Source organism: Eublepharis macularius, chromosome 12 (genome assembly GCF_028583425.1).
Source record: "Eublepharis macularius isolate TG4126 chromosome 12, MPM_Emac_v1.0, whole genome shotgun sequence".
NCBI classification, from domain to species: domain Eukaryota; kingdom Metazoa; phylum Chordata; class Lepidosauria; order Squamata; family Eublepharidae; genus Eublepharis; species Eublepharis macularius.
This window is the reverse complement of record NC_072801.1, coordinates 64,154,966-64,170,127: the sequence shown is the minus strand read 5'-3', so window position 1 is coordinate 64,170,127 and position 15,162 is coordinate 64,154,966. Positions and strand designations below refer to the sequence as shown.

The 15,162-nt window shown below is 46.2% G+C and overlaps 1 protein-coding gene across 1 annotated transcript in view; it reads right to left on the bottom strand.

Moving 5' to 3' along the window:
• The window catches only part of ITGAL (integrin subunit alpha L), a 65,748-nt gene that overhangs the window by 9,471 nt on the left and 41,115 nt on the right, over window positions 1-15,162 (bottom strand). The window contains exons 12-24 of the mRNA XM_054992814.1: window positions 14,427-14,575; window positions 14,148-14,285; window positions 13,600-13,803; window positions 12,808-12,938; window positions 11,103-11,263; window positions 9,877-10,028; window positions 8,000-8,128; window positions 7,540-7,613; window positions 6,724-6,865; window positions 5,567-5,671; window positions 4,170-4,249; window positions 3,065-3,151; window positions 1,601-1,676 (exon numbers count right to left, since the gene is read on the bottom strand). Of these exons, the coding sequence (XP_054848789.1) occupies window positions 1,601-1,676; window positions 3,065-3,151; window positions 4,170-4,249; window positions 5,567-5,671; window positions 6,724-6,865; window positions 7,540-7,613; window positions 8,000-8,128; window positions 9,877-10,028; window positions 11,103-11,263; window positions 12,808-12,938; window positions 13,600-13,803; window positions 14,148-14,285; window positions 14,427-14,575 (1,628 nt within the window). The remainder of the gene's footprint in view (window positions 1-1,600; window positions 1,677-3,064; window positions 3,152-4,169; window positions 4,250-5,566; window positions 5,672-6,723; window positions 6,866-7,539; window positions 7,614-7,999; window positions 8,129-9,876; window positions 10,029-11,102; window positions 11,264-12,807; window positions 12,939-13,599; window positions 13,804-14,147; window positions 14,286-14,426; window positions 14,576-15,162) is intronic.

The following is a 15,162-nucleotide window of genomic DNA, read 5'->3' as shown; positions in this document are numbered from 1 at the left end:
CTAACTGGTTGCCAGGTCTAGGTTGGAAAATCCCTGGAGATTTTGGAGGTAGAGCCTGGAGAGAGTAGAATTTGGGGAGGGGAGAGTATAATGCCATAGAGTTTACCCTCCAAAGCAGCCATTTTCTCCAGAGAAACTGATCTCTGTGGCCTGGAGATCAGTTGTAATTCCGGGAGAGCTACCAACTGGAGGCTTGCAACCCTATTGGGGGATCTACCTATCTGACCTTTGTCTGTGAAAAAGAACACACGCAGATGGACTTTGGGCAGACCCAGCAAAGCAATCTTTAAATTTGCTTCTCTTCTCACTAACAATATGCAATCTCTTTATGTCCCTAGTAGACAGCCATGCCCCTCCCCACGGCTGCCTACAGCATGCTTAGCTCTCTAGTCCAAAATTCCTTGTACCTCTAAAGTAACAAAGACCAAACATCTCCAGCAGCCAGAGCTGCATAGGAAGTAAGTTCTGGACTCTCCAAGTCCTAATTGATTTAAATAGAATGGAGAAACCTGTGGTGAGCAAGTTTGCAAGAGAAGGCTGGAACTTACAGTCATTTTACACGTTATTTCTTTTCAGGGGTCATTTCGTAGAAAAAGGGCTGGAGGAACTCATTAGCATAACTCATTAGCATATGCCACACCCCTTGCCAGCACCAGAAATGTGTCATTAGCATAACTGATTTGCATATGCCACGGCCCCTGACATCACCTATCCTGGCTGTTTTGGACCCAATCCTGGCCATTCAGGGCCGAAATTGGGCCCAAAATGGCAAAAAGGGGCTGAAAATGGCCGAAAAGGGGTCCAAAATGGTCAGGATCGGGCCACTGCTGAGTGGAAGAGTGATCCACCACCCATCAGAGGCCCGATTTGGGCTGTTTTGGCCCCAATCCAGACCGAAACAGGCCCAAAATGGCCAGTAGTCAGGTGGGTGAAGCCACCTGTCATGTGACCTCTTTGGGGAACTACTGGAACTGCGTTCCTGCATGTTCCCCCTCGAAATGAGCCCTGCTTCTTTTACAAGTTCTGCATGGCAACAACCCGTGCTCTGTGCAGATACACATCACCTCAGGGATTGCCTTCTATAAAAAAATAGCATGCAAATGGGCTCAGAATGCTGCTGCCGGGGGAGGGAAAGCTCCTGCCTTTTGCCCAAGCTTTCCCCCACCTCCGTGCAAAAACAGTGTGGAGGGGAGACATTTCTGCTGCTCCACATGGAGGTATTTTGTGCATGTTCAGTAGCAGAAAGGAGTTAGGGTTACTCATGCCCTGCACAAGTAATTCGTCTTGTTTGGTCTAACCCTAACCCTTGCACTGTTTTTACATGGGGGGAAAAGCTTGGGAGAAAGGCAGAAGTTTTCCCTTCCTGGGCAGCAGCTTTCTGAGCCTCTTTGCATGCTGTTGTTGCTTTTTTTTAACAGAAGCCAATCCTCGAGGTGATGAGTGTCTGCACAAAGCATGGGTTGTCTCCGTACAGAATTCGTCTGTAGAGTGACTATTTGGCAAGATATTTTCTGATCATTTCAGATCCTGAACAAAGGAAAATTCTAAACTTCCCATTCTGCATGGCCTCGCTGGCTCTTTCTCTCTGTTACTCACTCACTTCATAAGAATGCATCACAGTCTTGTTTTCTTGATGGACAGAACTGAAGTTAATGTATTGAACTGATGTCTCTAGGCTGCAATAGAAAAAGAACAAACATGAAGGCGAGATGGGCAAGACTCTAGGGGCAGAGTGAGCCCAACCCCTTTATATCAGCCAAAATTAACAGAACAATGTGCCAGTCCAATAACCTCACTGTAGTCACCTTTGCCATGGAAGGCCCAACCACTCAGTACTAAATAGGGAGAAAAGGGGTAGGGGAAATAAGCTTAGTCTTGTTGCGAAGGGGTATTGTTTTCTGGGACTTCAGAGCCAAGCTACAAGTGACGAATGACACTTGCCTGGCAAGTGAACAGACTCACATGTATTCCTCCCTGTTCACTTGCCATTCACTTGCGCTCCACTTGATCAAAGCTGAATATCAAGTCAGCTTTGTCCAGTCCTCTAGACAACAGTGACACTAGAACACTCAAGGCCCTAACACCCATTTCCCCTTTTCTTTCCCACTCAGCTTTTCTGACAACATTTCAAATGGCTAGCTTCTGGCCCACAGAAAGATCGCTGACTGCACTTTTTGTATTTTGCAGTCTTTAAGTCCAACTGCTTGTAATTGTTCCTTTATAGTCATGTGATTACACACACAGACACAATTGAGGATTACACTTCATGGCATCTGACAAAGTGGGATCTAGTCCATGAATGTTTATACCACAATAAACATATTAATCCTTAAATCAACACAAGACCCTTTGTTGGTTCGGTTGCAACAGAGTGAAACAGCTAACCCTCTGCTGCTTCATCTAGGACAGGGAAAGAATATACGCAGGGACCAAGCAGCCAGAAAACAGCTCTCATCTTCCCTCCCCAGCCCCACAACAACTTCAACAACATTCCATTTATATACCACCCTTCAGGACAACCTAATGCCCACTCAGAGCGGTTTACAAAGTATGTCATTATCACCCCCACAACAACAAACACCCTGTGAGGTGGGTGGGACTGAGAGAGCTCCTAGAAGCTGTGACTGACCTGACCCAAGGTCACCCAGCTGGCTTCAAGTGGAGGAGTGGGGAATCAAACCCGGCTCTCCAGATTAGAGTCCCGCACTCTTAACCACTACACAAAACTGGCTCACGCAAGTGTTGCCCTCAGATTTTCAGGCTTACCACCACTGCAACAAAGATGAGGGACTTAGCTTTTAAAAAATACAGTAAAAATGAAGGGGTTAGATCCAAGGACTCAATTCCACTACGTCTTCCTCCAATACAGAGAAACCTTGGGAGGGAGCAGTGCAGATCCAGCTTAGCAGAAGGGAGTCATTAGCTTCGGTCCAAGAGGTTCGTGATGGTGAATTCTGCATCTGTTTTCAGATTCTACACTTGTGGGGCACTTACATGGAATTATACAAAACACAGCCCTAGCTCTAGAGGGAGTGTGGGGTGCAAAGTTACTGGTTCCTCTTACCCCTTGACAATGATGTTGATGGGATACTGGACAGGGATCCTGCGAGTAGCCTTGTTGTCATGAAGAGTATCATTCTTCTCATTGTTGCTGCAAAACAGACAAATGGATGTAAAGAATACAAAAAACGTTATCAAATCCAGAGATTGTCTTGGTTCTTCTGTGTGTCCTTACACAGCCATGCAATTAAGTCCTGGCAGGGTATTCATGGCAACAGACTAATGGAGGTGGTTTGCCAATGCCTGCCTCTGCAACCCTGGTCTTCCTTAGAGGTTTCCCATCCAATTACTAATCAAGGCTGACCCTGCCTAGCTTCTGAGACCTGATGAGATCAGGCTCACCTGGGCTATCCAGATCAGGGTCCAGCTTCCTAGACATCTTAAATAAATTATATGATTATCTCTGTGCTTTTTGCTTTACTATTCTATATGATATAGTCTCTCTCTCTCTCTCTTTCATATCGTTCCACTTTTTTCTCCTCTTCCAGGTCCTTATTCCTCAGGGCACTCTTTTTTATCAAAGCCTTCCCTGAACTTACTGTCAGAGTGTCAGTTCAATTGTCAGTTCTCTAGCCAGAGTCACGCCATATTAACATGCTATAATTCGTAGTTATTTAGTTTTCTCCCTCTAGGCCCAGGTGCTACCCAGGCCGCATATATCCATGGGAGCGAATAATCCTTATCAGCCCGTTCCTGCCGACGACCTTGACGTCCTCGCCTTCCTATGCCTTCACAGACAGGACTAAGGGGGGGAGGCTGGGAATGGGTGTTTGAAACGTTGCTACTTTCATTTCATGTGTCATTCTCAACAAAGCTTTCGTTCAGCCAAGGGCCTCAAGCCCCTGGAATATGGACACCTGTATCCTGAGCACACTCTTCCAATAAACCTTTTGAAACCAAGAAACCTTGTGCTTCTTGCAGAAGGGGGGGGGGGGGAGAGACGAACTCTAGATAACTGGGATTCCATAGTCTGACATTTCCTTAACATATATGTTCTGCCATTGCCACCAAACTCCTCCTCCCAACATTCTCCCCCCACCCCCCCGCTCCATGTTCTATACAGCCCCTGGTACAAACTCTCCAAAAGCTACTAGACAGCATAAACTTACCTGCTGACATATGCCTCCATTTCTACATTATCTCCCCAGGTGCTATTTTCAAGAACATCAAACCAGAGCTCAATCAAAGCCTGAAATGGAGGATGAGAAGGCAAAAATGAGAAAATTCACAGTGCCTATCACTTTCTTTCTTTCTCTTTCTCTCTCTCTCTCTCTCTCTCTCTCTCTCTTTCTCTCTCTCTTTCTTCAAAGTGCTGATCTCTCCCTTGTGTACTCACAACTTTTGACAAATGGAGAGGTGCATGCTAAGGGATGTGGCATTGCAGTGAAAATGATATCCATTTTTAAAAAACAACCTATGCTCGGTGGTACCTCTGAGATGCATTTTTATTATAGCCCATCCTCAAGTGGGCCCTGATCCAGAGGATTGATCAGGTCCACAGCTGTTTAGCTTTAGCAATGCTGAAGCATCATGTGCTCCCAGAACACTTACTATATCCCTCCCCTCTTAAGATACATGATCAAAGGCAATCCAGAAATTTCTGGGTAATTGTTTGGTAAAATTGCAAAAGCATGATCACCCTCCATGACGCTGTTGCCTCTTGATACACTAACCCCAATCTACAGAAGGTAAACTTCTTGCCTCTCCATTATCTGGTGTTTGTTCTTTTACTCCTCCCTTAGGTTTCCCTCTCCCCACGGCCGTTTGCCCATGTCTGCAAGCACTTTGCAAGCAATGCTTTCTATACCCAAAAGTCCTCCTTTTCCCTCCTGCTGTCCCAAAAGGTTCCCTCGAACTCTATCCAGGACTCCTCTTCATTTGGTTCTACGTGCAATGACGGAACAGCTCCAGTTGAGGGCAGACCAACCTTTTAATTTACAGGGAAAGTTCTGGTGGGACACTGCCCCTGAGAGGCAAGCTACAAGTGACGCCTGACACAGGTTGGACACTTGTCAGCTTCCCTCAAGTTTTGATGGGAAATGTAGGCATCCTGGTCTTGCAGCTGTAATGGAGAGCCAAGCTGTAAAACCAGGACGCCTACATTTCCCATCAAAACTTGAGGGAAGCTGACAAGTGTCCAACCTGTGTAAGGCGTCACTTGTAGCTTGGCTCTGAGGGTTGCCGGCAGCTAGGAGAAAGCAGAGCCAAGCCTCAGCTGCTCTTCCCAAGCTGCAAAAGCCAGCCAGCCTGGCTCGCTCTTGGGCTGTTCTAACTTTTCCACTTGCTCCAGTCAATAGAGAAATCTTATCCCAGGCCTCATTCTTGGAGGCTCCTTTGCTCCCAAATAGAGGCCAGAGGATGCCCGCTCAAAAAGCAAATCTAGAACAGGCAGGTGCTTTCTCTAGAGCGGAGGCAACCATCTTGGGGCTTATCCCTCACTTCAGTTAAGTATTGCACCGGATATTGTCCAGTCCCTACTGCCACACTAGCATTATCCCATACTCACCTTTGTGTTTTCCCTATAGATGGGGTGACTGACATTGCAAACGAGATTCTTCAGTCCCTGACTTACAGGTATCCCATCACAGTTCAGGATGATGAGAGCTTTGGGCTGTGGGAAAACAAGGGATGTCGTGAGCTACAGAGAAACTGACCAAGTTGCAAATTTTCTCCTGCACAACTGTAATGAGACCCAAATCTTCAGAGATTCTGAACTTCTTGGGTGAGCAAAGCCCCTCTGTCCACTTGGTCCAAACTAGACATTGTGTTTTTTGGGTTACAAACCCCCAGCCCAACTCACTTTCCCGTCAGCCCCATGGCAGCTGCAGGGAATGTTGTTTAAAAGATCAGAGGGAGCCCTTTTCAGCTTGGAACCTGTGGTGTGGAATGGGGGCAGTTCCAAGCTGAAAGGGGCTTTATCTGATCTTTTAAACAACATTCCCTGCAGCTACCAAGAGACTGCTGAGAAAGCAAGAGGGATCGAAGGAACCAAGACCCCAAAAATGTAATATCTAGGGGTGGAAATACACATTACTAAGTAGCTAGGGGCACTCAAGTACAGGATTGCATGTATAGTCCGCAATTCACGTGCAGGCTGTTCTTGCTTGGCGCACGTGAATGCCGCTTTCACGGGAGCTCCCTCTGTCTGACTGCGTCTGCAAGTGATTCTGGAGGGCAAAGCACCAATTCAGCTCTGATTTTGTTGCAAGAACAAATACTGAAGGCTCCTTTGACTTGCCAATTTGCATTTCTTTACAGTGTGAAAAAGTGTCAAGATCTGCATTTCAATGAATGGATGTGGAAGAAACTGGGATACTTTTAGTAGATGAGGAGGAACTGATATCGAACACGGGAATGTATTCACACGGAGCAAGTGTGACTGTGCAAATAAGTGCATGGAAAGTTGGAGGGGAGAACATGTGAAATGAGGCTCACTTGAACGTCCCTACTCCCTAGGTACTTAGTAATGTGTATTTCCAGCCTAGTTTGGCCCTCAGTGTCTACTGATTTTTCCAGCAAACTATTGATAACAGCAATTTTGTTTGCTATTTCTTGCTCTCTCTTGCCTGATGGGAGAAAAGAACACCATCTGTACCACTCCAACTGGAAGATCACGACATATGAGGAAGAGATGCATTGTTTATGGTGGCGAAGAACACGTACGTTGCGAACAGAAGCTTTGCGAAAGGAGAGGCCAGGAACGTGGAACAAATGGAGGACTGCATGGTAAGCATCTTCTCCGAGGTTCTCCAGTTCCAAGACGACCTTCAGCACAAATGCAGAAGACAGAAGCAGATTCTCAGACCTGTTCAAAGAGAAAATGGGGGAACAAATATATTAGCCACCCTCAGTTCCTCATTTGGGTTATCCCACCACCGCCTTCAAGTTGCTAGGTAGTTTTGGGGCACAGCTATACAACAAACTGCCTTCATTATAATTTCCTCACCTCAGGGCACCTTGGGAACTACAGGCCTTTGGTGGAAATGAAAAGACTAGGGATTGCCAAAAGAGATTTCTCAGCACTCACGGAACTACAACTCCCAGGATACTTTGGAGGAAACCATAAGAGTTACTCTAGTATACAACTGATACAGCTTTTGTATTATTTACTGCTGCATTGTTTATAATATGATGCCACGGGAGACTGTTGTGTGGAACAAACAAAAGTTTAAAGAATGCTGGATGACTTTGACCACAACTGAACTTGAAATGCTGAAACTGGCTACCATTGATTTTCCATTCACAGCTGGTGTTTGCTAAAACTGTTTTCCCACATGTACCCACTGCAGTTGGTTCCGGTGGCTGTTACAGTTTTGTAGCATAAATAAGATCTTAAAGAAGCCACTATTCTCAGCCTCCATCAACAATATGGGGATAATAATACGACAGATGTAACCTTGTAAGGATTAGTATGATGAATATGAAGTACTCTGAAATGCATTAATGACCATCGGCTAGCATCGGAGGGGTTTTACATACCCTGAAGCATGGAAGAGGACTCTCAGGTCGGCTTCACACACCTCATCTTCCCCACAGTTCTTCTCAAAAGGAATCTGACATTTACCAAGAGCATTAGAGTAGTTAATGAAATATCTGTTCCCCCTATTGCTTCTTCACGCCAAAACCCTTTTGCTCCGGACCATCCATCCCCCTCGGAAAGTCCAGGATCCCTATTTTCTGCAGTTCAATATCAATGTAAACAATATTAATTTTTTTACTGGAAAGATAAATACCACTTTCATGCTTTTTTTGACACAGAGAGCTCAGGAGTCAACTTTGTAGTTCCATATTTCTGCCTGCACTCTATCCCATAATGTTCCTCTGTCCAGAGCCACTGAACTATTTATAGACATTTTAGAATCAAGACCCTTTGTCCACTTTCCTCTGCTAACTCACTTTGCTTCCCAGGACGCCAGGCATCCCAGCTCCCAGTTCTCACCTCCACTGTGGTTGTGTTACTTAGAGGGTTCAGAATAGGCCCGAGATCCCTCTTGTTCTGGTTACTGTCATCGTTCAGGGAGAAATTCACAAAAACCTTGATATCCGAGATATAATCCTCTAGGCAGTTCTGAAAGGCAATGGAGATGGTTACCATGTAAGCAGTCAGCCTGGCCTCCACCAGTTTTACAGCAGTTTTCATATAGCTGTGTGTGATATTAAAAGTGTACAAGCCTCTGGAGTTTAAAATGGCTACGGTTTAGCCAGCCAGAGAGCCCCTGCCATTGCTACATCCTGCCCGGGAGAACCAGGCATGCAAGGAATACTGCTCTGGAATGCAGAGTGACCGCACTAGATTGGATTTACTGCCATCACCAGCCCCGCCGGTGCGCAGAGCAACAAAGGACTCGCAGCGTCAACCCCACTTAGCACATTCCTCCCCCTCCTTCCATGATGAGATCTCCTGTCCATGATTAAAGAGCTAATCAAATGACATTCATAAGTTTAGACAGTCGTTCCTGGCACAATGTATCTCCTCCCTAAAAATGCTTAACCTAGCTCCGGTGTACTTTACCAGGAAAACTGTCGCTTTTGTGCAGCGCTAGAACTAGTTTCACATCTGTATCCACACACCCCGGCAGCTATCAATCAAAGTACCCAAACCTTTTGTCTAACCCAGGAACTGACCATTGGAGTCTTTGTCCTAACTGCTAGGAGGACTCTCCTCCACCTCAGGGCACATTTTACCTATAAAGGTTGAGCCCTGGCCTCATTCAAATCGTGCTAGCTTCCAGGATGCTGCTCCCTTAGGTCTCTTCCCTAAGCCTATCTTCCTTGGAACACGTTTCCAGATCCACAAGCGCTGTTCCCTTAAGATTTGCTCTAAGCCTCTTGCCTTGCCGAAGACGTGGGATGTTTGAAGCTCTTCTCTCTCCTCACCGAGGACTGGACCCCTTCTCCAGGATAGGTAGATATATTTACTCCCTCTCGCTCTATTCCCAGATCTCTGGCTACACTTCCTAGGACTCTGTGTGTGTGTGTAATTATTTTCCCCAGTAATTGGTGTGTATGCACATGAAGTTCTTGTGTTCAATAAAAGTTATTGTTTAATATTAAGCACCAGACTCATTTGTTCTATTGTAGGAAGGGACCTGGTATACAAAGGTGATAGATTCCAGTTACCACCTCTCGTATAGCCATCTTCCTTGCTAGCTAAATAAATCATATTTTTGCAAGGATACCATTTCCCGTAACAACCAGACAACACTGCTCAGCCCTTATAGATATAAACCCCTTGTCTATATAGAGATCTGTGCATACACAGCTAGCTTCACCTCAGAAGCAACTGTGACTCATCTAACAGTCTCTCTATACATTGCAAATTACCTGAGGATGCTCAAGTGCAAGATTCTACATGCAGGCTGTTCTTGCTCAGTGCACAAGCATGACACTTTCACAGGCGCTCCATTTGTGTGATTTTGTGATTGTATCTGCAAATGTGTCTGGAGGGCAGAGCGCCAATTCAGCTCTCTTTTCGCTGCAAGAACAAGTACTGTAGGCTCCTTTGCCTTGCCAATTTGTATTTTTTAAGGTGTGAGAATGTGTCAAGATCTGCATTTCAATGAATGGATGTGGGAGGTGGGGGAAACTGGAATACTTTTAGCAGTTGAAAAGGAACTGATATTGAATGCATGAGGCACATATGGGGCAAACTGAAGTGTGACTGTGCAAGCAAGAGCACTGAAAGTTGGAAGAGGGGGCCATGTGAAATGAGGTTCATTTGAGCATCCCTAGGTACTTCGTAATGTATATTTCCAACTAAGAGACATCTGCATAACAAGCTGCCACAGCCCATCCTGGAGTGAGACCTCTACTTACTGGAATGTGAATCGTTTCTTGAATGCACACAGATCCCAAAGATATGATCTGGGTCCCCTCCTTGACCTTCTTGCCATTCCCAAACACTCCTCGGTTCTTCATTCGGTTTCGGTCAATCTCCAAGTGGAAGGAAAGGTTGGCAGAGAGAAGCCCTAGAAAAGGTGGGGGGAGGGAAAGGTTGCTTCCTGTCATGTGGATCTGCCTGTCTGTGGCAATCATTATGTGGGGCCTTGCTTTGGTTACCCATACCTTCAGAAGTTAGACAGTGGTTGGGATACAAAGGTTTCATTCTGCTAACTGTGGCTTCTTCTTATTGTGCAAGGAGGCTACTTCTGCTAGAAGAAGCATGCTCAACCTCTGGAAGACTCCTCACAGCAGATGAAACCCCCATTTGGAATGGAACTTTTGCATCCAATCCAGGACTTTTTTCCCCCATGATGGCACTGTGGCATTCCCTTCCCATTCATATTTGCTGGGCCTGAACACATCCCTTAAGTGCCAAATTAAAACTGTCCCGTTCTTCTGGGCATGTAATGGTGGATAATACTGATTTCCTTTATTTTGACTGCTGCTTATTTCTTCTGTTTAATGAGTTTCAGTTTTAAGCTGTACAAGTAGGGAACCTGTGAAGAACTTGTGGCGGGGAGGTTACAAACTGCAACTGCTTCTACATGGGGATTCTTCCTTCTATGGAATGCAAGGGGTTGCTAAATTAAACAGGAACACCCACATGATATTATCCTCTTTCTGAGCATGACTAACGGGCTTCCCAAGAGTCTCTCCTTTAAACCAAATTAAAAAAACAACCTACTTTGATCCATTTTAAAGAGGGAGGTACAATCACCACCAGAGAGGGTGAAAGCTAAGCTCGGCTTTCAAAATAGGGCAGGAGAGCTCACTGCCATGGGACCACCCCTCTTTTGGCCCTTTACAGGGCTTTCCTCCTACTTTCCTTGCCAAGCCACAGTATAGCTACAGTGGGTTTCCGGGCCACGGAGTGGCACCTGGTGGAATTACCATAAAGTCTTTTGTTTTGCACAGATGAGTTGGGGAAAGATAGAAGGGCAGGTGGGGCAATGAGCAGAGTGCAGATAAAGTGTGTGGATGCTGTTCCCATCTGTTCCATAGAGGCTTGCTGCAGATGCAGCCCTGGATGCTGAATGTATCCCTGGACTGCAGAATTAGGATCAAAGAACAGCTGTCCACAACTCTCTCGTACTCCTCACCTTTGTAGTGCTCAGTGGCTAAACTGGTATTGAAGCAGATGTTGAGGCTGATCCTTACAGCCTTCCAGGAGCTGGCATTCCCCAGACATTCCACTTCTTTCACTGGGATTTCCTGTGGCCAGAACTGCACAGTCGGAGCCACTGTAACGATGGGCCTGGAGCTGCAGAGACAGGGAAAACAGTTATTATTAGGGTTGCCAACTCTGGGTTGGGAAATTCCTGGAGATTTGGGGGTGGAGCTTGGGAAAGGTAGGCTGTAATGCCCTAGAGTCTACCCTCCAAAGCAGCCATTTTCTCCAGGTAAACTGATCTGTGTCACCTGCAGATCAGCTGTAATTCTGGGAATCCCCAGATCCCACCTGGAGGCTGGCAACCCTATTACCTGCTGTGCCCTGCTGACAAAAGCTCCAGTGTCCAGTGGCTGGCTAATTTATTAACTACAAACAAAAAAAATAAGTACTGGGATTTCAAATCTGCCTGCAAGCCTTCCCTGGAAGCCCTGCCTTCTAATTCTAAATATCTGAGGACTAGCTGTAATTAATTCCACAGAAAGACTCTCTGAACATGCTCTTTGTAACACTTCCTCTTCCCCCAACTGCCTTTTGGTTGCTTGCAGTTTATAATACAAAACTACCTAACAGATGTACATTTCAATGCATCTGATGAAGTGAATTCAGACAAATGAAACCTTTACGTTGGCATAATTTATGTTTTCAAGGTGCCACTAGACTCCTCCTTTATTTTGGTACTGCAGACTAAAAGAGCTGCCCACCTGGAATTATGAACATGCTTCGAGACACTCCCTTCTTGGACTATGGTTTCATATATTTCAGGGTTCACAGTAAACCTACGCTATGTCCCCGTTTTGATTCACAGTTTGAAGGAAGGGCTATTGCCTTCTTGTCCTTCTTGTGGGCTTCCTGGAGAGAAACAGGATGCTGGACTAGATGAACTACTGGTCTGATTCAGCAGGACCCTGATGTTCACAGCTCCCTTGCTGACAGAATGAGTAGAATCCATCCCTCCCCTTCCCTTTCCCAAGAATCCAGAGGTCTTAGCATCACAAGCCCTTCCCTCAACCAATTAGATTTTAACAGGGCTTTTTTCAGCAGGAACGTAGTGGAACGGAGTTCTGGAACCTCTTGAAAATGGTCACGTGGCTGGTGGCCCCACCCCCTGATCTCCAGACAGAGGGGAGTTTAGATTGCCCTCTGCGCCACATGGCCACATGCCACGGAGGGCAATCTAAACTCCCCTCTGTCTGGAGATCAGGGAGTGGGGCCACCAGCCATGTGACCATTTTCTCTGAGGGCAACCCACTGAGTTCCACCACCTCTTTTCCCAGAAAAAAAAGCCCTGGATTTTAATTCCATAATTGAAGATGGAGCCCCAGGCTTGTCCCTATTTCTCCAGAGGATCTCTTTCATCTAGGACACATTGCTGCCATTGTTTCACATTCTCTCTCATGCACACAACACCATTTCTAACCAAGCAAAACTTACTTCTCTTCATTTACTGGAGGTAAAACCTAACAGCCCTGCTCCATCCTCCAGCACCTCTTGTTCCCCAATCTACCATTCTGCTGCCAAAACTGGGGGAAGGAGCAAAGAACCCTGGAACAGATCCACGCACATATGCACCCCACTCCTGTGATCTCAGGTACCATTTAAAAAACTCCCAAGAACTTTGGTTCCCAGCCACTCACCAGAGGACCACAGCCTTTCCTAGAGCTCCCACTGCAATGTCAGTGAGTCCATCTTGACTGAGGTCTGTCTTTCCGTGGATGGACCGTCCAAAGTATTTCAAGCCAGGAGAAATGTTTGCTCCTTTAATTTTCTGGGGGAGGGAAATGTTACCTTATGACCAGACAGCTGTATATCAGTAACAGTATATTGAAATTTCAAGTACAGTTTTTATTTTTTAAAAAGCTTTTGTGGCCACTAAAGGGACTGAGACAGGGAAAATGCAGGCAAACCTGCCATAATAGGCCCTGGTGCCACAGCACTCCTTTGGCGACTACACTGGCAATAGGGAAACCACAGGAAAGGATCCACAAGAGGAAATGGCCTTCATGTACCTCTTAGGACTCACTACTTTATTCTGTGGGTCCTGAAAACTTTTCCTCTCCCCTTCATAAAATGAAGGAAACCCACATCAGTTGACAGCGAACCTTCTTTTTTCATGTTTAGTATTTATAAGTATACAGAACTAAGTAGAGCCCCGTGGCGTAGAGTGGGAAGCTGCAGTACTGCAGCCCAAGCTCTGCTCATGACCTGAGTTCGATCCTGGCAGAAGCCGGGTTCAGGTAGCTGGCTCTCAAGGTTGACTCAGCCTTCCATCCTTCCAAGGTCGGTAAAATGAGTACCCAGTTTCTTGGGGGTAACGTGTAGATGACTGGGGCAGGCAATGGCAAACCACCCCGTAAAAAGTCAACTGAAGGTTGTAGCCCTGCATACTTTTGAGACGCAGTTCAGGATTTAGTATTGTAATTCATTACCTGGCTATAATGCATCTGCACAGTCTTCTCGTTGCCATTATAGATGTAGACAACTCCATTCTCCCCATCTTCTAATGGAGCCCCCACGGCCACATCTGTCAGTCCATCCCCATTGATGTCTGCCAGGTCTGCAATGGCTGCTCCAAACCTGCCCAAAGGGTATTCTAGGTCTCCTTGAAGCTCCCCCAGGAGGGCAAGATCATCCTAAAAGGACAAGTATCCTTGAGAGGGTGTTCCTAGTCATAAATTCAGTGATTTGATATTTGGTAGTCCCAACAGACCTGGATAGCCCAGGCAAGCCCAAACTCATCAGATTTCAGTAGCTAAGTAGGGTCAGCCTTGGTTAGTAATTGGATGGGAGACCTCCAAGGAAGACCAGGGTTTTAGAGGCAGGCAATGACAAACCACCTCTGTTAGTCTCTTGCCTGGAAAACCTCAGCAGGGGTTGCCATAAGTCGGCTATTACTGGACAGCACTTTCTACCACCAGTCCCAACAGGGCACAAAAAACAAATGGCACTGCCCATTCTCTTTGCCCATCCAGCTCACCTGTGCCCAGCCATAGACATAAACGCGACCTCCTCTCGTGTCTTTGAAATACATCGGTGCTCCGACGAGAAGCAGGTCTGTTTCACCATTGCTATCCACATCCACCGAGCAAAGTACTGCTCCAAAATATGACCCTATCTGCAAAAGAAACATTAAAACATGTGGAATGCACACTGGGCCACTGTCACCACCCCTTTGCACCACAAGCTGCCAAATATGAACCCACCCCTCTAAAATTTGTTTTACTAGAGAGCCTGCTGAGGACCCCGTTCTCCTCACCTGCTCCCCCGGAATCTCCTGCTGCAATGTCCAGTTGTTAATGCTGGGGTTGACCTCAAACACTAGGACCCTTCCCACATGCTGATAGCGAGGGGCACCAACAGCATAGAGCTCCCTTTTCTGATGCTGTAAGAACTTCAGCGCATACCCTGAAAAGAAAAGATAATCAGGTGGGATGAGGGCACACCTACACAGCAGAGTTAATTCATCGTCCTTTACTAGCTTTGTGGCAAAGAGGAATAGGAACTTGTTAAGCTGGCATTCATAATGCTTCTGCAACTTGTAGCCTAAGGGTAGCACCATACTGTTTACTCACAGTCACTATACACGTTATTTCTTTTATGAGTTTTCCACGGAGCCAAACCATGCTCTGCACAGACACATCTCCTTGGGGGTTGGTTTCTATTTTAAAAAAGCATGCATATGAGCTCATAAAGCCACCACTGAGCAAGGGAAAGCTCCTGTCTTTCTCCCAAGCTTTTTTCCTTGTGCAAAAACAGTGCGACACATGTACCTTAGCTACAAGGAGGGAGTGACAGAAGGCAGCTCACTGACACATGCCATTCTCCTTCTTTAGCCCTTTAAAAACCCTTTTTCTCCTTTTCTTGACACACTGCAGATCATTGACAAAAGGGAAGAGAAAGGGGGCCACAAGGGTACACCAAAACTTGCTGCTGTGTCTGTGCTTTTGCACAGGCACAAAAGAGGAAGAAACAAGGTGGTGGCATCAGCAATG